A 25,499-nucleotide genomic window follows, 5' to 3' on the forward strand; every position below is an offset into this window, starting at 1 on the left:
TGAATATTTTGGACTGTGTTCAGCATAATATTAATTAGCCATTAAATGGAAGAGGTGTATTGTTGATTTGTCTCCTATTCGCCCAGGGCACCAAACAGGCTAGGACCGCCTCTGGTGGGCAGCGACGTAGAGAAGACTGTACAAAGGCTCCCGCATAAATCTAGATCAGACATAACGGGAAACTGTTTACCTAACTTTGCCCACGCATTTAAACAATAAAGCTGCCTTCCCGGATATTAGCATCTGAATGACTTTAGTTTAAACAAGCATAACTTTGAGTTGTCTCCTTGTGTTTGCTAAAGCAAGACACCAAGGCAACAAACGGTGACGCCAGACATAGCAGCCAGCCAAGACATTTGCTAGCATTCATTCAGGGAGAGCAGCTCATTTTGCAAACATGTACAACGTAGAAAAATTTATTCTGAAGTTCAACCGGAAGCGCTTTTGTGTATCTCGTTAACGGGTGCGCGCACTTTAACGGTGGTAGCACTCGCGCTCCATCCTTTCTGACAGCCTCACAAAGTAGGAATCCATTCTCGTCATGGCGTCTGAAGAGCTCGCCCGAAAGCTGCAATCGCGGCTTTCTGCTACACAGGAGGCCGTTCCGAGGCCCGAACCCGAACAGAGCCCTGTCCGACCCAAACCGCAGGGGTCAGATGCTGCCTGTGGAGATTCATCATCCGAGCTATCCGCTAAACTGACGCGTAGGCTGGACATCAACGAGGGTAACGCTGCACCACGAGCGACCCGGGTCTTCAACCCTTACACCGAGTTCAAAGAGTTCTCCCGCAAGCAGATTAAGGATATGGAGGGGATGTTCAAGCGGTAAGACTGCACCAATTGTTTGTTTTGTCTCTTTAAACATGGCAGTAACGGCTGTTGTTCTCAGTCGCGGAGAATGGGGGCGAAGGAACGTCCACGGCTGGATCATGAGATTAGCCATGGTGCAGGCTGACTGTCATCGTGTCGACTGATTTAGTGCCTCTGTGCAAACACTCCGCACCTTAAACCGGTGTCTTTCTAGCGATATATCGTGCTCACATGGAGGACTTCTTAAGGTCAGTGCCGTCAGTGCCGGGAGACGAAACACTGACGCCGAACATCTCCAAAGATGGCATAAATAAACAATGAGCTTTAGGCACAAAATGCCAGAAAAATAAACGCAATGGAGCTAAAAGCCCGAGTTAGACAAAATAACAGGGGATCATTTAGTGTTGGGACCCTCTGGATCTTGTTGACATCTTAAAATGACACAGATGGATCTGTGGATATTTGAACTCTTATTAAAAAACGTATTTTACCTGTTTTTATTGATCTAGCCTGGCCTACTCCCTCGGGGGATGGATTCGGTTGTTTCCCCCCCCCGTTTTCTTTGGGTTACTTTATTAATTGGCGCCCTGATAATCATATAGGGCAGCACCTAAAATTGGTGTAACTGTCTCATTATTCTTATAAACAATAAAAAATTATCAAAATTTAATTGTATTAACCTAAAGGTTGGTGCAGTATTGTCAATAGAGTCTTGTTTAAATTATTAAAAATGCGATTCAAGGCTCGCAAAATTTCAAAATCTCTGGTAGCCCTTCGGGCAGGCACACTTCAGTTTTTGGTAGCCCCCCAAAAAATTTAAGTAGCTCGAATAAAAAAGAGAGCAATTTTTTAATGTTTTGTTTCCTTTACAATATTATACATTAAAGTATAATATTGTAATGGAAACAAAAATTAATCAGAATGTTGTTAAAATACAAATCACAACAACTGTATAAAAATCACAGTCATCAACTCAAATACTTGGTTCTAATTGAACAGAAATTTCTATGAACTTGCAAGAACTGTGTAGAACATGAATCAGTCAGTGTCAGATCCTGAATCTGAAATTTCCACTGAAGTCAAGGGTAAGGGGTAAGTGGAACCAAGATCTAGGCCATTTGCTTTTTGAAGTTTGCAAAGACTGCTAAATTTTGACAATGGTAGTTCACTCTTTGCAACATAGTACGCTTTTGAAAGATTTTTCAGGACTTCTTCTTGTGCTTGGTTTATTTTTAGTACGTTTTTTGCAATTGCTGTTTGTTCTGGGAAAGATATTGCAGACTGAGCAATAATGCATTTCTTGCATTTCTCATGGGTTCTGATGGGGTCTTTCTTAAAATTACTGGTCCCAGTTACAAAGGCGCTTGTCGACTCAAATGAAATTAAACTCACAACACACCTGGCAGAACATCATGTTATTTAGCTCGTCATATTCCAGCCACAGAAATTCTTTTGTCCATGAAACCAAAAAAGCTGAGCTTTCTTTTTGCCTCATAGTCTGATTTGTCATAACTTTTCCGTTTTGTGGTAGGCTTTTATTTGGCTGCCCCTTCTTCACCCTGACCTGTCTTATTTGGCTCAGCAGAACTAAAATACCGGCGTAATTCCTGCTGCTTTTACACACGTACTTACATAACGGTCAGCGATTCTCTGCGCAATCAACCTCTCACATGTTTAAGCTTGCTGTGGGAGATTTCACTTGTCATGTTTGAATAGTAAGCTAATGAGTGATAAGGCGATGTCAGAGGAATTGGTGCACAATTAATCGTCACTCACCAATCAGTGCTGCCGCTCTCTACACACCGTTTGCGCGATCGCAAAGTGAAGGTGAAACCAAAAAACAAGCACAAATTCAAACGCGATTTCAATATGTCACATATTGCCAGTGGCTCATCGATGCCGATGACATAATTATTCAGCTACATTTTCTAAAGAATGCAAAAGCATTGACATATATTTTCCCTTCCTATGATAGCCCGACGGGCAGGGCTGAGATAGATTTTGGTAGCCCGACTTAGGGCTGTTCGATATAACGATATATATCGGATGACGATAGAAAAACGTCTATCGTTTCATTTTACGCTATCGTTTGTTTCGTGGTGTTGCAAAATAAACTGTTTACGGCAATATTTTTTCATTATTTTGATATATTAATTTCCTAAAGTTCTCTCTTTCTCTTATATTTAATATAACCACACTACAGACGGACAAGCGCTTGTTTTTATGCGTTGTCGTTAGCAACAACGACGGTAAAACCACCTCGTGTCCGCTTGTTTATTTTCCACATAAACCTTTCACAATAAAGCTCAAGATCCTGTTGAGACTTTTCAAAATAAACTGAATCACGTGAAAGATGCAGAGTATTTACGGATGAGAAGCAAAAAAGAGCCGTCAGGTGCTAAAAAATAAACGTTAGCCTCAAACGTTAGAACAGGCTTTTCCCCGCAGCACGCTGTGTAATAAATACTCACAAAGAAAACAGCGGCCGTAACAACTTATGTCTAAAAATGTATCGTTTCATGCATCAGTTAAAACACTCGACTCCAGGTACGCGACGCCCAGCTGGAAACACTTCACACAAGTCGAGCTGCCCGAGATTCACAGAATTTACAGAAAATGTTACATTTTTGTGATTTTATATCGTTATCGGACGATAGATGTCTTAATATCGGGATATGAGATTTTGGTCATATTGCACAGCCCTAGCCCGACTGGAAAAATCGCTAGCCCCGGGACGTCGGGCTAGCGATTTTGCGAGCCCTGCGATTGATTCTGCTCTTGCCACTTTTTTTCCTTTGTTACCCATAGATGGTAAATGACAATAAAGTCACCTATTAGTTTGTGAACTCTTGTTCTAAAGTTTAGAACTCAGTATCTCTACCATGTCATGACGTTTTGAAAACAATAAAGGAGTGGATCTGTCTATGACAGGGGTCGGCAACCCTGGGCACGCTTGACCGAAGGGTTAACTGATGGCACGACCATAGCTGGACTGGCCATCGGGCATTTGCCCGGTGGGCCGATGGTGATTTTTCATTTTTATGGGCCGATGATTTTATTTTTTTTATTTATTTTTTGTAACGGTATAAAGAATGAAAGGTGGTGGATTGGCCAGATGCTGGTCAATGTGTAAAAATAACTCAGTTGTTTGGTGGTGGCTATGGCGGAGCTTCCACAGAGGCCAGCAGGTGGATGAGGGAAAGAGGAGGCAGGAGGAGGAGAGACCTGAGGCGGCCGCTGGTCCGAGTGTCAGGTGAACTGAATTTCAGGTAAGAAGTTATGATCTGCAGTCTATCTGGGTCAGATATAAATCAAGTTCAGGTGTAGTTTATTTTCGTTGTGCTGAATTTTTACAGTCAGTTAGAATAATTCGTACTGCGTACTAGCTAGCATGATGGAGTTTCTATACAGCTGGGTGGGTGCTATGATGTTACTGATAGTGAACTTTATTTTATTCATAAGGTTAGTTAGTAGAGTTGTCAACCGTCCTGTAAAAAATGGAATCGTCCTGTATTCAGAGAAAATATTACGCGTTTCGTATTGAGCCGAAAAGGAACACAGTTTGTCCCGTACTTCAGGACAAAGGCTAAGGACTTTCTGGACTTAGTGAACTCTTTTAATTTTGTTCAGTCTGTTAAAGGTGCCACTCAAGAACGTGGTCACACACTGGACTTGGTTTTATCACATGGTTTATCTGTCCATAACGTACTCGTCGAGGATGCGGTGTTCTCTGACCATATGCCTATTTTATGTGATATTGTTCCTTTTAATCCTGTTGTTAAACAGGCTGTACCTGCTCGATGTTATCGTGCTTTTGGCTCAGATACCGCCGAGCGGTTTTCCATATTGTTTGACCAATTTATTTCTTATCCTCCTGAGTTGTCCACCTCAGATGGATTAGTTTCGTATTTGGATTCTGCTTGTAAATCTGTCCTTGACGTTGTTGCTCCTTTTATATTCAGACAATGCAAGCCTAAGGCTAGTCCTTGGCTAACTGATTTTACCAGAGCCACTAGAAAAGAATGTAGAAGATGTGAAAGACGGTGGAAAAAAGATAGGCTGTGTGTCTCTATGGAAGCTCTTAAGACTAGCTGGAAAGTCTATCAGAGAGCAGTAAAGGCTGCCAAGCACTCCAATTTTTCTCAACTTATTGCTGCCAGCTCGCATAACCCTCGTGTTCTATATAACACTATAAATTCTGTAATTAATCCGGAAGGCAATATTCTTTTGCACTCTTCTGCGGTTATGTGCAATAAGTTTCTTAATTATTTTGTGGACAAGGTTGCTAGTTTGAGACCCCCGACTCTACCTACTGCTGACCCAGCCATGCATGGTTCTTGCTCAAGTCTGTTCTCTGCTTTTCTACCAATTGTTTTATCTGACTTAGAGAAACTTGTGTTGAAAGCTAAACCGTGTGGCTCTCCTAATGACGTTGTTCCTCCCCGTTTTCTTAAAAAGGTATTTCCTATCATTGGACCACACATTCTGAACATTATTAATACTAGTCTTTTGTCTGGTCAAGTACCTAGGGAATTTAAGCATGCAGTCATACATCCTTTACTTAAGAAACCGGGCTTAGACAGTTCAGTCATATCCAATTTTAGACCCATCTCTAAGCTTCCCTTTCTTAGTAAGATTCTGGAAAGGATTGTTTATACTTAGTTGATGGACTACTTGAATGACTTTAATTTGTCAGAAATCTTTCAGTCCGGCTTTAAGCCATTTCACAGTACGGAGACAGCCCTCGTAAAAGTTATGAATGACATCCTGATAGCCACAGACCATGGTAAATATGCAGTGCTGGTCTTGTTGGACATGACCGCTGCATTTGACACAGTGGATCATGATTTGTTGATCTCCCGCTTACAGCACTGTGTGGGAATTTCTGGTTTGGCACTTTTGTGGTTAAAGTCCTATCTCTTAAATAGGACCTTTTGTGTTAAGTTGGGGTCGGCTTCATCCTCTGTGGCCCCTCTGCTTTGGGGTGTGCCACAGGGATCTATTCTTGGGCCGTTATTGTTTTCATTGTACCTTTTGCCTCTTGGCGCGATTTTCCGGAAACATGGAGTGCCATTCCATCTATACGCAGATGACTGCCAGCTCTACTTACCCTTTAGTCTTTCTGATAGTCTCCCAACTCGACCTCTGCTTGACTGCCTTACTGATGTCAAAGCATGGATGGCAAAAAACTTTTTAAATGATCGGAAGACAGAAGCAATTTTATTTGGCCCAAATCGTTCTTCTCATACTCCGGATGTTGATCTTGCAGCTTTAACTTCCCAACTAAAGAGTTTGATCACAAATCTCGGAGTTAAAATTGATTCTGCACTTACCTTTGATGACCATGTAAACGGGGTGGTAAAATCAGCATTTTATCACCTCAGACGTTTATCAAAGGTTAAGCCCTTTCTTTCCAAGCGTGACTTGGAAAGTGTTATTCATGCCTTTATTACCTCACGTTTAGATTATTGTAATTCTCTTTTAATAGGGGTTGGGCAGGGCACTTTGTCACGCTTGCAATTAGTGCAAAATGCTGCGGCACGATTTTTAACTGGCAGAAGAAAATTTGATCACATCACTCCGATATTGGCCTCTCTACACTGGCTTCCAATTGAATTTAGGATCCATTTTAAAGTCTTTTTATTGGTTTTTAAATCTCTAAATGGTCTGGCACCTGTTTATTTGGCTGACTTGTTGAAGCCCCACGTCCCCACTCGTTCCCTTCAGTCAGCTGAGCAGTTGCTGCTTTCTGTCCCAAAGTCACGGCGGAAACTTAGAGGAGACAGAGCGTTCTCTGTTGCAGCGCCGATGCTTTGGAATAACCTTCCTCTCCATATTAGACAGGCTACATCAGTGCCAGTTTTTAAGTCTTTATTAAAAACCTATTTTTATTCCTTGGCTTTTAACTCTGTGGGTAACTGATTTTTTTTATTTTTATTTTTTATTCTTTTATTTTTTTATTTTTTTTATTTTTTTATTACAATGTGCATATTAGTATTGTACAGCACTTTGGTCTACCAGGTGTGTTTTTAAAGTGCTATATAAATAAATGATGATGATGATGACAAAGGGGCGATCGTGGCTCAAGAGTTGGGAGTTCGCCTTGTAATCGGAAGGTTGCCGGTTCGATCCCCGGCTTGGACAGTCTCGTTCGTTGTGTCCTTGGGCAAGACACTTCACCCGTTGCCTACTTGTGGTGGTCAGAGGGCCCGGTGGCGCCAGTGTCCGGCAGCCTCGCCTCTGTCAGTGTGCCCCAGGGTGGCTGTGGCTACAATGTAGCTTGCCATCACCAGTGTGTGAATGGGTGGATGACTGGTTGTGTAAAGCGCTTTGGGGTCCTTAGGGACTAGAAAGCGCTATACAAATACAGGCCATTTACCATTTACCATTTCAGGTAGAATGAAAAAAGACACAAAGCTGGAGTTATTCTGTGTCTTTATGCTGCACAGCTGTTTCTTCCTCTCTCATTCTCTCCCCTTCCCTCTCCTGTTGCTACTTCAATCATGAAACTGATCAATGATCACCTGATCGGTTTTTCTCTCGTTTGTTTATCGCCCACTTTGCGCCAGAAAGAGGAAACCAGCGGATGTCGCGCTAAACAACATCAGCACGTTTAAGCTTGATCAGCTGTTGTTAGAATTTATTTAATTTTTTTTTTTGCCTGTCCCGTTTGGCTCTTTTGCCATCAGAATTATTGTCTAAAGGCGAAGAAAGATGCCCAACGGATTTACTTTACCAAATGGACCATCCCAGCCTTGCCGTAATGGTCTGTTTGATTCACCTTTTATTGTTTATTTTATTTTCACTTGTTGAATACGGGACAGACTTTACTGGGGGAAAGAAAGGGGAGAAAGGGCCTTGAAGCGCCTTGAGGCGACATTTGTTGTGATTTGGCGCTATATAAATAAAATTGAATTGAATTGAAAAAAATTGAATTGAATAGAAAGAAAGAGGGAAAGAAAAACAGCTGAGAAGAGGGACGGGGAAAAATGGCAAAAAGCAAAAACCAACAGAATAAGCCGACAAAAAATACATATATTGATCACCTGGATCACCTGTTGAGAAAGAAAAGAGAAAACAAGCAGAAGAAAACCAGAGTAATAGAATAAACAACATCATAATGATATATGGGAATATGACAGTAAATACTAAATGTTAAACATTATTGTGCAGCACGTAAGATCGACAGCGCACAGTGTGCTTTGAGGTAGGAGCCAAAAAGGGTGTAGTTTGTGTGTGTGATCACCCGTGTGTACACCTGTGAGCATGGACGCGCTTGTTTTTTTTTTTTTTTTTTTTTAAAGGTTCCTTCATGTAATGATCTGCTAGAGGGTGTGGGGGGGGCACTGCCCCGTCCTCCAGGGCATGAAGCAGGTATGGAGGAGATCAAAACTCCAGACATCCTGAGGCCCCCAGAACACAAGAGACCAAGGAAGACCAACAGAGGGGCAGCTGCGCCACTATCCCAGAAAGAGCTGAGGAGAGTCCCAGATGAGGGGTCACTCAGCAGCTGCGGAGCAGAAGCCAGGGGGGTTGCAGTGACGTGCCCGTGAGCTCCGCCGGCAGCCAGCTGTGCCTGAGTGACTGAGCCCCAGGCCGAGAGGCCGAGGGCACCCCACCTCCGAAGTGGCCCGAGCGAGCCCCAGGCTCCAGGCCCCGATAAGCAGCCGCCAAGGAGTGAGCCGGTGTGTACCTGGGCGCCCATCCCCGGACACAAAGAACCACCAACGCACCGATGTCTGAGGGCGTCTCCCACCGGCAGGGGAAGTGGTGGGGGGGAGATAGGCCTCCAAACCTTGGAGGGCCTGAGATGTCCCCAGAGAGGTGGCGTCTGATACCCAACCTGACATATAGACACAGACATACAGGCACACACAGATACAAACATCCATTCCCACCCTCATGCTCTCAAATGCAATTACTCCACACTCAACCAACGTGGAGACAGACATAAAGAGACGCTGTACACAAAATCACACTCCCCAAGCGTACTCTAAGAACTGGGTCTAGGTACCCCTGCCCCTGGAGGGGGAAACAGCACCCAGACCCAGGTGGTGTTACCCTTTTCCCTGCGGTGGGGAGAAGCAGACCGCCCCGACTCCGCAGCGGCAGGGAGGCCCCACATTCCAGACCCCAGTCGGACGGCCAACTCCTCCTCCTAGCCCCCCCGCTCCAACAGGCCGCAGAGAACGGGGGTGTGAGAAGACTCCAAACCTCCCTCCACCCGCTCATATGTAGTGTTGATGTGTGTGTGTTCTAAGGTGCATTTAAAACCCAGGAGGGCATGAAGCTACCTACCAGAGAGCAGCAGGTAAGCACATAGCCCCTCCTGCTAGCCCTCAATGTCTACGTGTATTTAAAATTGAGAGGTGGGCAACGACGCCAGGGGTGAGGTGTACACCCTGATAGTAATTTGAATTCTATGTAGCGTGCCCACCCCCAAGATCCTATATATGTGTGTAATGAGAGTGTGAGTAATGTGAATGTCTAAGTTGTAGGATAAAATTGAGGCAGAGGCAGCCAGAAGGGGACGCGGGGGGGGGGATGCCTCCTCTGCACCCTGGTGACACACCCCTACCCCAAGGCCCTGCATGTGTGGGTGATTGTGGTGGAGCAGGAAGAGGGAGGCAGCTGGAGATGGGGAGGGAAGGAAGGGAGGGGCAAGTGATCCCTCCCTGGGGCCAGCTCCCCCGCTGACCCCAGTAAGCACCCCCATACCCCACGACCCGCCAGGGAAAGGGGGCCCAGGCCCATCTGGACCGGGGCCCAGTGCAGCAGCACAGCCCGGCCCCACAGAGCCCGGGACAGTCCACCTGACCCCACCACAGAGAAAACTGCACCCACCCCATCATCCACTCATCTTCCAGACTACACAAGACAATAGACGCCCAGGCTGAGATCTTCCTCCACCTCTTCTGTATCTCCCCCTCCTGCAGAGTGAGTTCCTGAAGAAAGGAGAGCTCCTGCAAGGTGTAACAACCTCCCCCACCAGTTGAAGAGCCCCCCAAGTGGCTCGATGCACCAGCGGCACCCTGCGCCAGGGCTGGGCCCCCATATACCCACCCGCCCACAACCCCGGCAACACACCAACCAGGACCCAAGCCCCCGAGGCCCGGCTAGGGTCCCAGCCCAGAGACAGAGGGCCCCAGAACCTCACGCCCGTCCCGGACCCACCCAGGGGCAGCCAGGCTACCAGGTCAGTAACCCACGTCTGTCAGCACAGACCCTCCCCTAGCCCCGCTGCTCACAGCCACGAGGAAACCGTCACCCAAGAGCCAACAGAGCCCTTAATAGGCCATGACCGCTACCCCCGGTTGAGCCCCCCAAGGAAGATGCTCCTGGGGAACCGCCCGACACCCTAAGCCCGTCCCTGCCCCCACACCGACTAGAGGATGGAGCTGATCAAAGTAGCCCAGAGCAATTGGTCTGATGTGGTGGCAGAGGCTGTATCAAGACTAATGTAATCTAATAGATAATTTCTATATTGGTTAGAATTAAGATTATTTTTATTTTTCCAGTTCATGAGGACTGTTTTCTTGGCTATGCATAGGGCAGTGAAAACCATATGGGCTATATTCTTTTCTGTAGTGACATTATCTAAGCTGCCCAACAAACACACTAAAGGGGAAGTTGGAATGTTACATTTCAGACACTTTGACAAGTCTTCACATATCTCGCGCCAAAACTTCTGAACTGGTGGACAGAACCAAAGAGCGTGGATATAATTGTCCGGTGAATTGGTTTGGCAGTGTGAGCAGTTGTTGGTAGATGTAAAGCCCATCTTGAACATCCGATGACCTGTATAGTGCACTCTATGTAGTATTTTGTATTGAATTAATTGAAGACTGGGATTTCTAATTAGATGAAAGGTTTTTAAGCAAATCTGAGACCAGAAGTTTTGGTCTAAGTTAACTGATAAATCCGCTTCCCATTTTGCAATAGGAAGTGATATTGATTCATCTGTTTTAGAAAGCATTCTGTATATTTTGGATAGTAATTTGGGGGTTTTAAGAGTAAGAAATTGAACTGCACTTGGTGGTGTTTGTAGTTCAACTTGACCCGGTTTAAATTTCTTTTTTACTATGGATTTAATTTGTTGATATTCTAAAAATCTTTTCTTGTTGATCCTATGTTGTATAACTAATCTGTCAAATGAAATAAATTCTGTTCCTTCTAGTTAGGGCTGCCACGATTAGTCGACTAGTCACGATTACGTCGACTATTAAAATCGTCGACGACTAATTTAATAGTCGACGCGTCGTTTGAAGCTTTGTAAGATCCCAAAAGACGCAGGAATAAGTAGTAGTATTTAAGAGTGTAATAACGGACTGAAACAGAAGATGGCAGCACTGCATGTGTAAGGATGCCAGCTGCCGTTAAACCGCGAAGAAGAAGAAGCTGTGTCCCAGAATTCATAGCGCGGCCCAGCGCAGTTGTCAACAATGGCGGCACCTAGTTAGTTTTAATATTACTCTTATTATTTTTTTTGGGTCACAAAATAAAGTTTAACATATTTTCAGGCCAGAATGTAGCTGTTTAACCTCAAATATCTGCTCAGTTTATCAAGACACCACGTATTTTCAAAAGCACGCCGACGTTTTCGGAGACGTCTGTTACCCACCAGCTCGATAGTTAGCCAGGGTTCAAGGCTCACTAGAGCCTGTGAGAACACCGGACTCCCGGCAAATCGTTTTCAAACCCACCGCTGTCTTTCGCTACTCAGGTTAAACATGTAATATAAGTCACTTAGATAACTTAAAAATGTTATTGTTTGGCTTTTTTTTAGTATTTTATTTGTTCCTGAGTAAATCGGTTTGGCTGAGAAAAGTTATAGTTTTTACACAGCTGAATAAACGTCAAGCAGACAACTGATTATCAGAAGTGTGAGATGCTTGAGAGTATACTCTGGTGTCCTGTTAAATTTTAGATAGCAAGGAGCAGACGGCTGAGTTTATTAAACTCCACCGAAACAATCTGCAAATGTCATTAAAATTTAATAAACTATCATCTTGTCTTTATTTTTAGTTAGCACATACCTTAAACACTTCAAGCTGTAAGCTAATGATAGTTATATAAGAGCAGATGCATGCTGGTGCAATAAACTGTACGTTTTACGTCCAATGGATGCATGATCTGATTAGTCGACGAATCGCAGAAATAATCGGTGACTAGTCGACTATCAAAATAATCGTTTGTGGCAGCCCTACTTCTAGTATATCTTCTAAATATATAATTCCTTTACCACTCCAATCTGAAAAGTTTATCATATTATTGTTTTGTAATATGTCAGGGTTGTTCCAGATAGGTGTACGTTTGCATGGGATTAATGAAGACTCTGTCAACTTCAGAAACTCCCACCATGCTGTCAGAGAAGAGCTGATGTTGATGCTTTTGAAGCATTCATGTCGTTGGATGTTTGAGCTGATAAATGGTAGATCTGAAATCTCTAGATTATTGGAAAGTGCTTGTTCTACATCTAGCCAAGGTTCATCTAAGAGGGTATGTTTTAGCCATCCTGAGATAAACTGAAGCCTGTTGGCTAAGAAGTAGTGCTGAAAGTTAGGTAGTTCTAATCCTCCTTTATCCTTGGTCTTTTGTAGTGTTTTTAAGCTTATACGTGGTGGCTTATTTTTCCAAAGGAATTTGGACATATGTGAATCTAGAGATCTGAACCAATCTTGCGGCGGTTTAGTGGGGATCATTGAGAATAAATAATTTATTTTTGGTAAGACCATCATTTTTATAGCGGCAACCCTTCCCATGAGTGATATGGGTAGACATTTCCACCTAGCCAGATCGCCTTCTACTTTCTTTAAAAGTGGGATATGGTTTAATTTAGTTAGATCTGCAAGCTTGGGAGAAACATTAATACCTAAATATTTTATATTTCCCGATTGCAGTGGAGAAGAAGAGGAATTATGGAAGGAGCAATTAATCGGAAGGACTGTAGATTTTGACCAGTTAATTGAGTAATCTGAAATTTTTACAAACGAGTTTATCAATTCAATCACCCCAGAGATATTGGTTTGTGAATTTTGGAGAAACAGTAACACATCATCCGCATAAAGGCTGATTTTATGTTCCACATTCTTGCATTTTATGCCCTTAATTACGGAATTTTGTCTAATTGCTGCTGCTAGTGGTTCGATAAAAATTGCAAACAGTGAAGGGGAGAGTGGGCATCCCTGCCTGGTGCCCCTTAGGAGACAGAAGCTGGAGGATGTCTGGTCATTCATTCTGACACAGGCTGTTGGGGAATTATATAATATTTTTAACCAGTTGATGAAAGAAGATCCAAAACCAAATTTGTGTAAAGTTGCAAATAGAAATTTCCAGTTAACTCTGTCAAACGCTTTTTCTGCATCCAAAGATAATATTGTAGTTTCAAGGTTTTTACTGTATGAGTAGTCTATCAAATTAAGTAATCTACGTGTATTTGTTGGTGAGTGCCTACCTTTTATGAAACCAGTTTGGTCAGGATGAATTAAGAGGGGGGTTATTTTCTCTAGTCTCTTCGAGAGAGCTTTGCAGATTATTTTGAGGTCTACATTTATAAGGGATATTGGACGATAGCTTGAGGGATATACAGGGTCTTTGCCTGGTTTTAGCAGGAGATTAATGTTTGCAGAATTCATATTTGATGGAAGTCTGCCATTTTCTTTGATTTCCAACAACATTCTGTAAAAAACTGGTGCTAGAATCGTCCAGAATTCTTTGTAGAATTCTGCAGGAAAGCCGTCTGGACCTGGAGCCTTATTATTGGGCATACTTATCAGGGCTTCCTGGAGTTCACCTGATGTCAGTGGCGAATCCAGTGCAATTGCTTGAGAGTCTAATAATTTTGGGAGAGTTATGTTGTCTAAAAACTGATCAATTTCCTTTTTAGATGGGTTTATTTGTGGTGAATACAACATTTTATAGAAATACCTGAAAATGTTGTTCATTTGTTTTGGTTCATATATTGTGTTCCCAGATGAATCTTGAACAGCACATATAGTTGTTTTTTCCTTATTTATTTTTAGCTGGTTTGCTAGAAATTGACCGGATTTATTACTATGTTCATAATTTTGTAAGCGTAGTCTTTGTACTAAGAATTTTGTTTTTTTTATCAATTATCTCATTTAATTCTAGTTTTGTTTTGCGTATTTTGTTCAATGTTTCCTGATCTTGGTGGGACGCGTAGGCTTCTTCTAGTGATTTGATGTTTTTTTCTAATTCCTGAATATTTTTGTTTTCTTTTTTCTTTTTATGTGATGAGAAAGAAATTATTTTACCTCTCATCACAGCTTTCCCTGCTTCCCATAAAACAGAAGCTGATATTCCGGGAGTGTCATTAAAGTCTAAATATGAAGTCCACTCTTTTTTAAAATATTTAATAAAGTCTTCATCTTTAAGCAGTGATGTATTAAATCTCCAGTTTTTACTTGGCGTAGTATTATTCTTGTGCATTAGTGTTAAAGATACAGGAGCATGATCGCTGACAGCTATGGGGTGAATCTCAGTGTCTGAAATGTCACTCAGCAGTGAGCTGCTGACCAAAAAATGATCCAGACGAGAGTAGGAGCGATGCACGTGAGAAAAAAGTATATTCCTTACTGGTGGGGTGAAGGGAGCGCCATGCATCGCAAAGACCAAAGTCGCTCATATACTGTTTGATTATATTTGTGGACTGCCAATTACGCTGATTTCCTGCTGTATTGAGCCTATCCATTTCTTCATTTAGTCCAAGGTTGAGGTCACCTCCAAGAACAAGTGTGCCATCTAAGTGTTCAGAGAGTGCACTGAAAAAACCGTGAAAGAATGAGGGATCATCAACATTTGGACCATATACACTTACTATACATAGCTTTTTATCAAGTATAGATAGTTTAATGATTAAAAATCTGCCCTCTGGATCTATAACTGTATCAAGTACTATGAAATTATTTTTTTTATGGATTAAAATTGCTACTCCCCTTTGTCTAGAATTATAACAAGCTGAGAACACATTAGGAAACTCAGGTGTTTTAAGTTCATTCGAACCTCTAAGAGGTCTGTGGGTCTCTTGTAAAAGGACAACATCTGCCTGTATTTTTTTAAGTTTTAAGTTAAATATTTTTAACCTCTTTTCTCTGGAGCCAGCTCCATTTACATTCCATGAGACGAATCTTAGTGCACCCATAGATGTCTGTGTATAACTAGGGGTGTATGCTGTGTGTGCCGCTTAGACAGGTGGAGAGAAAACATCACTTGTTCATAAATAAAGAGAAGGAGAGAGAGAAAGAATATGTGGCGAGATGCTCCCTGAGTCTGGCTATGTGTTTGCATATTTACTACTATGAGTTCGCTTGGCTTAAGTGTGTGTATCCTGTAGGTCTGTGTGCGCTGTCTGACTGATGTAAATGTGCTGCCGTTGAGCGCATGACTGTGCGTGATCGTGCTGTGCATATGTGTCGAAATAAAGGATATTGTTTGTGGATGAGTGTGGAAGCAGGTGATCGAAGCAGTAAAAGAAAGAAAAAAGAAAGAAAGAAACCAAGGACAAGGGTGAGCAGCATAAAAACAAGAGGGGGAAAAAGAGAGAAGAAAAAAAACGAGAGGAGAAAAAAAACCCCGGAAACAATCCAATCAAACCATTGACGGAGAGTGACTGTGTTAATTCTGCTATGATATCACACTTAAGATGCGATTTAATACTACTAAGTTAAACATATGTTAATGCAAATTAGTGTGAGTGGATGGGGAAAGGGTGTAGCGGATTCTTATCTGGTGTGAAGTTAATACAGCCACGGAGTGATGTCGGGGTCGCGGTAGAGCTATCCGTCCATGTACAGCCGGTCCACAGCGATGACAGCGTGGGAGCCCTTCTGGATGAAGCCGCGTCTGATTGGGAAGAGGACCCTGCGTCGTTCCAGGATCTCTTTGGGGAACTGGTCGTTCACGCTGAAGTCCGTTCCTTTTAATTCCCTGCCGCGACTTTTCACATGTTCCTTTTGTTTGAAGTGGCCGAATTTGGCCACGATAGGACGAGGTCTCCCGGCCGCAGCCCGAATGGGGCCGAGGCGATGCACCCTATCGAAGACGATGTTCTTCACCGTGTCCTCCGGCAGCTTCAGGTGGGTTTTGATGAAGCTTTTTACCGTGGTCTCCGCGTCCTCTCCAGCGGCTTCTGGAATACCAGAAAATACCAGATTATCACGCATGCTACGAGCTTGTAGATCAATAACTGTTTCTTTTATTTTTTTATTTTCTCTATTAAACTGAGTAACATTTTCTGTGAGACATTTCACCGACTCCCTTAGCGTGGCATTTTCAGCAGCAAGCGTTTCCACCTGCTGCTGGCTGAACTCCAGGGATTCTCGCAAGCATTTAAATTCCCGGTGAAGAATCTCCACCAAGGACAGCCTTGCGTCGAAACTGGACAATCGCTTGTCGATTGACTCCAGTATGTCGGCAATATCTTTGCCGGCTGGCAATGTTGTGCCGGGGGAATCTGCCGGGCGAAGTCTTTTCGACGACGGCGTCTCAGATTTAGCCGGGGAAGCTGCACACTGGGCCTTCTTCATCATAAGATCCTGGAAGCACTGATCAATGTAATCTTGGAGAGCCTCTAAACTCTCCCCGTTGTTCTCCAGGGTGTTGGAGATTATTTAGACAAATAATGTTAGTTGTAAGACAATTGATAAGTGTATTTGGTAATATTGAAGCTTAAAGGAATTTGTTCAAATCTAAACTACCATTCGCTTTAATTTTCCGCCAAAATCTCCGGTGTCTGACATCAGTTACAACATGAGTCGCTTACCTTGTCCGTCACTTCCGTCACTTACCTCCTGGTCGGTCTCCCACTTGAATTTATTTAATATTAATTTCTAGTATCAGTTGATGTTTGCTGGAGCCACAGCTGTAATAGCTGCTGGTCATGTGTTAAGGGATTTTATTAGGATTTTAGGATTTTTATTATGTTATGCTTAAAAGTACATTTCATCATCTAGATGTGTTTTCTCTTTTAGTATTCAGCTTAAATAGAGAAGTTACGCTCTGTTCAACAGGAAGCCTGCACGCAGCACAGTTCTATTTTATCTCTTCCTGTACGTCTCTGAGAATGCTATAAATAAAGGCTGACAACTATTGCAGGGTGTAAGTCTCCGTTGAGTCTCACCCGTGTACACGTTAACCTGTCTGTGTGTCATTTATTCTGACCTGAGTTGCACTGCAGGAAAACTCCTGACATTTCTTGGTCCTTCGAGCCGGATTGGGACACAACACTTTTGTGTGATCCCACGGGAAAACCTCATCGAGTCCTGACGTCGTGAGAAGCCCGCGCTGAAGTCTGTCGACAGCTCCTGTCCAGGTACAGGATAAAGACCAGAAGCGTGAATTTGGGTTCTGGCCAGCGTTCTTAAAAGTGGTCCACAACGGTGGGGGTCGATAAGGGGGACCTGACAACCCGGCAATTAATCAGCAAACAGGTGAATATTGACACTCTGAAACACGTTGCGAAAAATCGTAGTAGGCTCGCCCGAGAGGGGCTGGTAGCATTTTAAAATAAAATAGAGCTCGTCTGGGACTGGTAGCTCCCCGTAGTGGGTAAAGTTGGCTCGCCCGAGAGGGGCTGGTAGCGTCTTAAAATAAAACAGAGCTCATCTGGGACTGGTAGCTCCCCCATAGTGAGTAAAGGTAGCGCGCGTATAAAGGTATTTATTGTTTTATTTTTGTTGGTGGAAGAAGTTGATTTTACAGCACAATAAGGAGGCTGAACTATTCCACTAATTTGTTTGCTGTAGGCCACCCAAGTACTGGTGAAAAGAGAAAAAGGTCGTGTTTCATCACGTAAAGCTGACACTGCTTTCAAGAATAGCTTGAAAGTAGAAGGCCGTGTCAACTACCTCTCTCGATTCTCGTGCCAGAGAAGGTGCCGCAGTTGTGTAGTTGTAAAGGATTATAATGGGTAACGAAGCTTCAAAGCTCACTGCTGACGAGCAGTGGTTAGAGAAAAATGTCCAGGCGCCGGACAAATTAGTGCATGTAGATGGAGAAATCCAAAAGAAAACTATATGTCCCACGTGGGAGGGAAAATGTAGCCCCTCCGCATTGACTAAATTATAAGAAACCCTCCAAGCAGAAATAAATACTGAAAAGGATGCTAAAAAGAAATCAAAGCATACACAAGAGTTGTAATATTTTAAAGCATGGAAAGAGGAATGAAGTGGAATAAACAAAAGGTTAAATTAAATTAGACCTTATCTAATGTATTCAAACTGATAATAGAAAGGATAACAACCTGTAAATTGGTACTAACAAATGTACTAACAAATATCAGTTTGGATATGTGGTGACAGGGAAACATGAAGATGAAACCAGGAGATGTCCTTACTGAATCATCAGAGCTGAACAGGTGATGGAGAAACAGCTTTACCTTTTAGGTAGGGAACCGGTGGCACCGGTTCTGACATAAACGGTAGTAACCAGACCGAAAAGCAGCGCACATTTCGGTGCTTTATTTCGGTGCTTTTTTTTTCCTGAGCCAATTCTAGCCAATCATTTTACGTTTCCGAGGATAGTAGGCGGGGCCAGGTACGTACGTTCTTTTAGAGCAGAGCTACAGATTAAAAATGCCCAAGGCGAAGCGATCAAAAGTCTGGCTGTACTTCACAGCAAACTCAGCAGCCTGCAACAAGTGATACTGTCAAAGGAGGTAACACCTCAAATCTGATGAAACACCTGGCGACGTATAGCGTTTTTTTGTTGTTGTTTTTTTTTAAAGCCGAGAAATGCGCCGTGTTTGATAGTTTGCTGCAAGACCTCACACCGTGCACATCTACTGCGGGTGTGGTGCCTGTTATCGGACCCGGAGTTAGCAACATCCCCCACAAACCCGAAGAGGAGAGTCCTGGCCCCTAGCCCTGCCAGCGTAGCAGAAATGATGACGGATGATGATGACAGCAGCAGCCGTTCTCCTCTGCGTGAGTAGCTTAATGTTGTTCGTGTGTAATTAACGTTGAGTACGCTAACCACATTATTACATTAATGCATGTAAGGTGAACTAGCAAACACCGTCGTAGTTACATGCGGCTGTCTTCTTGTTTGATGGCAGATACTCCCTTCACCCTGGCCAAAAAGGCTAAAATGACCAAAGAAAAAGTGGAAAACAGTTAAACATGAGAGGTTTTTGGACAAAGTTTGTGTTTTTTCCATTGTTTAAGCACTGCTTCCAGCCAAGAGTGATACCATATATGCCCTATAGCTGCAGAAAAGGCTAACATTGTTATCTTTTTACAAAAAAACCAGCTGAACATGAGAGGTTTTTGGACCAATTTTGTGTTCTCCATTCTTTAAGCACCGGTTTGAGCACCGTTTAAGCACCGGCACCGTTTCAAAAGTACCGGTTTGGCACCGGTATCGGATAATAACAATAATAATAATGGATTGGATTTCATATAGCGCTTTTCAAGGCACCCAAAGCGCTTTACAATGCCACTATTCATTCACTCTCACATTCACACACTGGTGGAGGCAAGCTACTGTTGTAGCCACAGCTGCCCTGGGGCAGACTGCCAGAGGTGAGGCTGCCATATCGCGCCATCGGCCCCTCTGGCCAACACCAGTAGGCGGTAGGGTAAAGTGTCTTGCCCAGGGACACAACGACCAGGACAGAGAGCCCGGGGATCAAACCGGCGACCTTCCGGTTGCAGATACGCTTCCCAACCCCCTGAGCCACGGTCGCTCAGGGGGTTGGATAAAACCTAAACGATACCCATCCCTAATAATTATCTGAATCTTACAACCAAAGTTTTTATCTGACATAAAATGTATAGAAATCATACATATACCAACAAGACAGTGTGCATTGCTGTCACAACAGCGTTTGTTTTCATTCAAAGGATTTATGGCTTTAATACCTGGTGGGCCTGTCTCTCTTCAAAATGCCCAGGCCAATTTTTTTTTTTTTTGTCCCAGTCCAGCCCTGGGCACGACACGCAGGGAATTAATCTGAGAAGGTGCATTAAAAAATAAATGGCCGGGCCAGCGGTGCACATCGCAAATTAGCTCGCATAGACAGATTAGTTGTGCCACTTCTTAATGACGGTATCTTAGCTAACAACCCCAACTACCAGATTCAACTTGTAATTGGCTAAAAATAGCCTACTGGTGAGAGGGACATTGCTAGTTGGCAGCTTTTTCAAGCGATGTTGAAATTTCCACATGTAGCCCTGGCTCTTTAAGTAGCTCATTTATTTAAATAGTTCATTTATATTCATAGTTAATTGCAAATGTTCACTGTGTTCAAGAATGTATACAAATGCCTGTAAGGTATGTGATGTGTGTCTGTACAAAAGGCCCCGTAGTTGTGAGTTTTATTCTGTTCAGTTGTTCACCTGTAGTTTCTTAGAGTGGCCAGTAGAGGTCACCCCACCGCTTTGTATGAGAGAGGATTTGGGCAGGGAGATACGTGGGTGAGATATATGAGCGTTTCCGCTCCTGATTACCGGCGGAGAAGTGGTCATTTCGTGAGAAGTGTGCATTACTGAGCAACGTAAGTCTGTGATGTGTGAGGATGTGGGGATAAGATGCGTTTGTGACTGTAATCGAAGTTAGAGGGGAAATGACTATGCTTCTGTCTATTTCGCTAGTGAGTGCTAAGCTAAGCTAGGCTATCTCTCCTGCCGTGTGATTGGGGATAACTGTGTGCTGGGTTAGCTCAGTGGGTTTATATGTGAGATGTGGGTAATAGATGGCTTATGGTAGCAAAGGGGATGTTAGTTTATTTCCCACCTGTGTTGATGTACTCTGAGTTACTATTGTGAACATTTCAGTGATGTACTATTTTCTTTCTGTTCATTTCAGAGACCACACACACACACACAAACACAAACAGACACACACACACACACACACACACACACACACACACACACACACACACACGCTCATATCCACACCTTACCTTTGACCGTGTGAAGGCAATACAAGCGTCTAAACCATCCTTGGTGTCCTCATTGTCTCCTTCCTGAATATCCATCCGGGCCTAGAGTAGTGTTCTGGCCGACACTCCGGGGAGTGGTGGCTGCAAACCCGAATCAACACCTTACAGTCCTCCCATTCCGGGATATCTACCCAACAGTGTCAGTTAAATGCACAGCCTTTTTATTTGTATTTTGAGGTTTATGTCATTAGTTTTGATATGGTATTGATATGTACTACAGCTCCAGTGAACCCTAAAGTAGTCTCAGGTAGAGGGGGTGGGGAGCCGAGTGCACTCTGCAGGAAGCGAGAGAGACGAGAGCTGAACAACAGTGTCGTGTGAGTTCATAGAAGGGCGACAAACTTATTTTCAGGTTGACGGATAGTTAACTGGAGTGGAGATCTATTTTACCCTACTGTGAGGTAAATGTGAATTTTGTCTGGCACTTGTGCCTTGTGTTATTGTGTAAAACGGGCTAACCGCTAACTGTGATTAGCCGCTAGCACAGCTGCTAACATAGCCGCTAGCGTAGCCTAGCATATTCGTTAAGCTCTTGTTCTGCTCTGTTTTTATTTATTAAGCTAATGCTAAGAATGAATGTTATCGCATGTGAACTGGCATTTAGCGGGGTTGTGTGATTCAGTAGGAGGAGACGGACGACTTGCTGGCGTGTCAGAGAGGTCCCTTCTGCTGGTGTGCTGAAGTTATGTGTTCACGTGGGAGCACGTGGAGAGGATGACTGTGAGTGCTGCTGCCACAGCCTGCTGGTGGCCTTGACCCAGTTTCCCCCGCTATCCCCTTGAACTGCCTGGAGGTGTGAGTACTATTGTTTGCACGTGCTTTTTATTTTATTGCTTGGCAACAAGTGAAGCGACCATATTGTTTTAGGTCCCAACGCACCCGAGCCACGACTCAGGCCTGCAACGAGGGGTTGCTAGCAGAAAGACTGTAGCACTTGAGGTGTGTGTGTGTGTCGGTGAGAGTGCGTGTGGGCCCACAATATTATTTGATTATTTTGTTTCTGTTGAGGTAAATACCTTACCGTTGTTTAACAAACTTTATTAATTTTACTTATTTTCTGTTGTGTTTTTTGGAACTAATCATTCACTAAATTGGAGTTAACTTTATAATTGACCTGCTTGTGTGTGGTTTATTTCCATATAGTGTAGTTTTCTTGCATATTTTATACCATAAGCATCAAAAAGGGAGTATCAGTAGGAAAATAACAACAGGAACCCAGGGCCCCTCTCAATAGAACGGGGGATGGGTGTTACACAATTATGGAGGCACCGCTGGGATACTCCCATGCTTAACTTTTCTAGTTTGTTCTTTAAAGGAGTATTTTGTTTACAGATTTGCACAGCTTAGCACACCAGCATTAGGGTTTGTATGATGACTACTCGAAAAGAGTCTCAAATTGCACCTGAGCTTAGTAGCTTGTGCAGTAAAGCAGGTATAGACCCAAACCGGGCTTTTGTACTGCATGATGTTCCTACTGACTTTGACCTATCAGACATTGAAGAGACAGCTCAGTCAGTGAAAGCTTTTGGAAGAGTAAAAGTGAGGGACAGACTGACAGACACTCAGACAGGCAATAACCTTGTGCTCTGTGAATGCTGTCAAGATATTCAGCCAGACCGCATACCACCACATGTGCAGCCATTGAACGAAGGTCCTGTCTGGAAGATTTCGCTCCTCACTGAATCTGCGAGGTCAGCTGATGACTTCTCAGCCAAGCTTAAGAATCTAATGGTAGAAGAAGGCCATATGCTGCAAAAGATTCAGAGAGTTACTTCTGTTACCGGTGTGGGGAGAATGGCCATATTCGCCACCCGCTGCATGGCTCCTGAAAACACTGCCAAAGTAATCCAGAGATTACTCGGAGCCCTTCGTAGGAGCAAAGAGGAAAAAGGGGCTACAGGTGGCGCTTCTGAGCCCACACATGTCGGTTCCATCAGGAAAAGTTCCGTGCACACATCCTCACAGTGTAGACTCCCAGAAGGATTAGTTGGCCCGTCCATGATGACTGATGTGACCATAGAAGGACAACCATGTAGAGCTCTCCTTGACAGCGGCTCTCGAGTCACCATTATATTCGAGAGCTGGTATTCCCGTTTCATCCCCAATGTGCCCATTCTTCCTTTAAAAGATCTCGCCATATGGGGACTGAGTGATTCCAACTACCCATACAAGGGGTATGTGGCAGTTGAGATGGGGTTTGCCCCCCAACTCAAAGGAAGCTGTAGAGACAGTCACTGTCTTGACCTTGGTGTGTCCAGACCCAAAGAGCCCAGACCCTGTTCCTGTCATCATTGGTATTAACTCCCAGAAACTGCATTCTCTGCTGAGAAATTGTGAAGAGGTAGGAGGGAAAGATGAGGTTCACCCACTGAGGATAAATACCCTCTCCCCAGAACAGCCCTCATCGCTTAGCACCCAACAAACAGACATGGTGGGTCAGGTGAAGTGGCAAGGCCCCGGGCCTATCACTATCTCTCCTTGTGCAGTACAGTATGCAGTTTGCAAGGTGGAACAACAGCAGCCATTAGACAACAGTATTCTAATGGTGGAGGTGGGGGAATCCACAAACCTCCCAGCTGGCGTGTTGGTTCCACCTGTGGTATTACCATCTTCTGAGATGGACACTAACAGTTTCACACTTCTGCTGAGAAATGAGTCCCAAAGAGAGACTATTGTCCCCACCGGTACAGTGCTAGCCCAGGTGTACTTGGTGGACACTGTCACTGAGTTAACAAAGACCTCCACCCAAGAAAGGTCTATTGACCCTGAACTGTTTGACTTTGGAGATTCTCCTATCCCTGAAGATTGGAAAGCCAGGTTAGCAGCAAAGTTATCAAAAAGAGCGGATGTTTTTTCCCTGGAGGAGTGGGATGTCGGCTTAGCCAAAGGTGTCACTCACCACATAAGGCTGAGAGACCCTCGACCATTCAGGGAGAGATCCCGCAGAATCGCACCTGCTGACACTGAAGATGTCAGACGCCATCTACAAGAACTGCTGGCAGCCGGCATAATCAAAGAGGTCACGCAGTCCGTATGCTTCCCCGATTGTCATAGTCAGGAAGAAGAATGGCAAGGTGCGGATGTGCATTGATTATCGTCTACTGAACTCCAGAACCATCCCAGACCAGTACACTATGCCACGCATAGATGATGCACTGGATTGTCTGACAGGAAGCAAGTGGTTTTCTGTACTGGACCTGAGAAGTGGATATTACCAAGTGGAGATGTCCGAGGCTGATAAAGAGAAAACGGCTTTTATCTGTCCTCTTGGGTTTTTCCAGTTTGAGAGGATGCCTCAAGGCATCACTGGTGCTCCTGCAACCTTCCAAAGGTTAATGGAGAAAGCCGTTGGAGACATGAACCTGATTCAAGTCCTTGTGTATCTGGATGACCTTATTGTGTTTGGCAGGACACTAGAGGAGCACGAGGAACGGCTACTTAAAGTCCTGGACCGGCTGGAGGAATGTGGTCTCAAAGTCTCAATTGACAAGTGCCAATTTTGCCAACCTCAGGTGAAGTTCTTGGGACACATTGTCTCTGCCTCTGGAGTTGCCACGGATCCTGAGAAAGTGAGTGCGGTGACCCACTGGAAGAAACCCACTGATCTAAAATCGCTAAGATCTTTTCTCGGATTTTGTTTATACTACCGGCAGTTCATTGAGAACTACTCCGCCATAGTCCGCCCATTGACAGAACTGACCAAGGGATATCCTCCTGCACAGGGTAGCAAAAAGGGTGTCGCTAAAGGAAATCAAAATAGCTACTTTCGAGTTGCCGAGCCTTTTGGTGATCGGTGGACCCCAGCTTGTGATGACGCCTTTCAGAGCATTGTTTACAAGCTCACACATGCTGCAGTCTTGGCATTTGCTGATCCAGCCAAACCATACATTCTACATGTTGATGCAAGTTTGGACGGGCTACGAGCAGTCCTGAACCAAGAGTACCCAGAAGGACTCCGCCCGGTAGCGTTTGCCAGCCGCAAGTTGAGTCATGCAGAACGGAACTACCCAGTTCACCAACTGGAGTTTTTGGCTCTGAAATGGGCAGTAGTGGAGAAGTTCCATGACTACTTGTATGGTGCCAAGTTCACGGTGAGAACTGATAATAACCCACTCACCTACGTCCTGACCACTGCCAGGTTGAACTCGACAGGTCATCGGTGGCTAGCAGCACTCTCCACCTATGGTTTCAGTATTCAATATAAGCCCGGCCGTGAAAATGTGGATGCCGACTCACTGTCCAGGAGTCCGGAAGACACAACAGATGGATGGGTGGATATCCCACCTTCTGGAGTAAAAGCTTTGTGTCGTCGGATCACTACAGATGGTCTCTACCAACACACCACCAGATTTGTCGACCAGCTGGGTGCTTCGCCAGACGCCATTCCAGCTTTATATGCAAACTTCACCCAGATAGAAGTGGGGCCGCTGGAACAGCTAAGCCTGAAAGAACTGACAGAAGCCCAAGACTCTGATCCAGTTATAGGTGTGGTGAAACCTCAGGTTGAGAGAAACCAAAGTGTTTCAGCTTCTACGCATGCAAACCCAGATGTTGTGTTGCTGATGCGAGAAAGATCCAAGTTAAAGGTTAAACGTGGCCTTCTCTACAGAGTCACCACAAGACCCTCTGGTCGAGAAGTGAGTCAGTTCGTCTTGCCTGCTAAGTATCGGCCAGTGGTACTAAAATCAGTGCATGACGATGCTGGTCCCCTGGGCACAGAACGAAC

General features: G+C 44.1%; 1 protein-coding gene across 1 annotated transcript in view; it reads left to right on the plus strand.

Moving 5' to 3' along the window:
* Positions 1-218: 218 nt before the first annotated feature.
* efhd1 (EF-hand domain family, member D1) overlaps positions 219-25,499 on the plus strand; it is a 57,981-nt gene continuing 32,700 nt past the window's right edge. Inside the window, exon 1 of the mRNA XM_003459364.5 lies at positions 219-825. Coding sequence (XP_003459412.1) covers positions 542-825 — 284 coding nt within the window. The 5' untranslated portion in view covers positions 219-541. The remainder of the gene's footprint in view (positions 826-25,499) is intronic.

This window comes from Oreochromis niloticus, linkage group LG14 (assembly GCF_001858045.2).
Source record: "Oreochromis niloticus isolate F11D_XX linkage group LG14, O_niloticus_UMD_NMBU, whole genome shotgun sequence".
Classification (NCBI taxonomy): Eukaryota; Metazoa; Chordata; class Actinopteri; order Cichliformes; family Cichlidae; genus Oreochromis; species Oreochromis niloticus.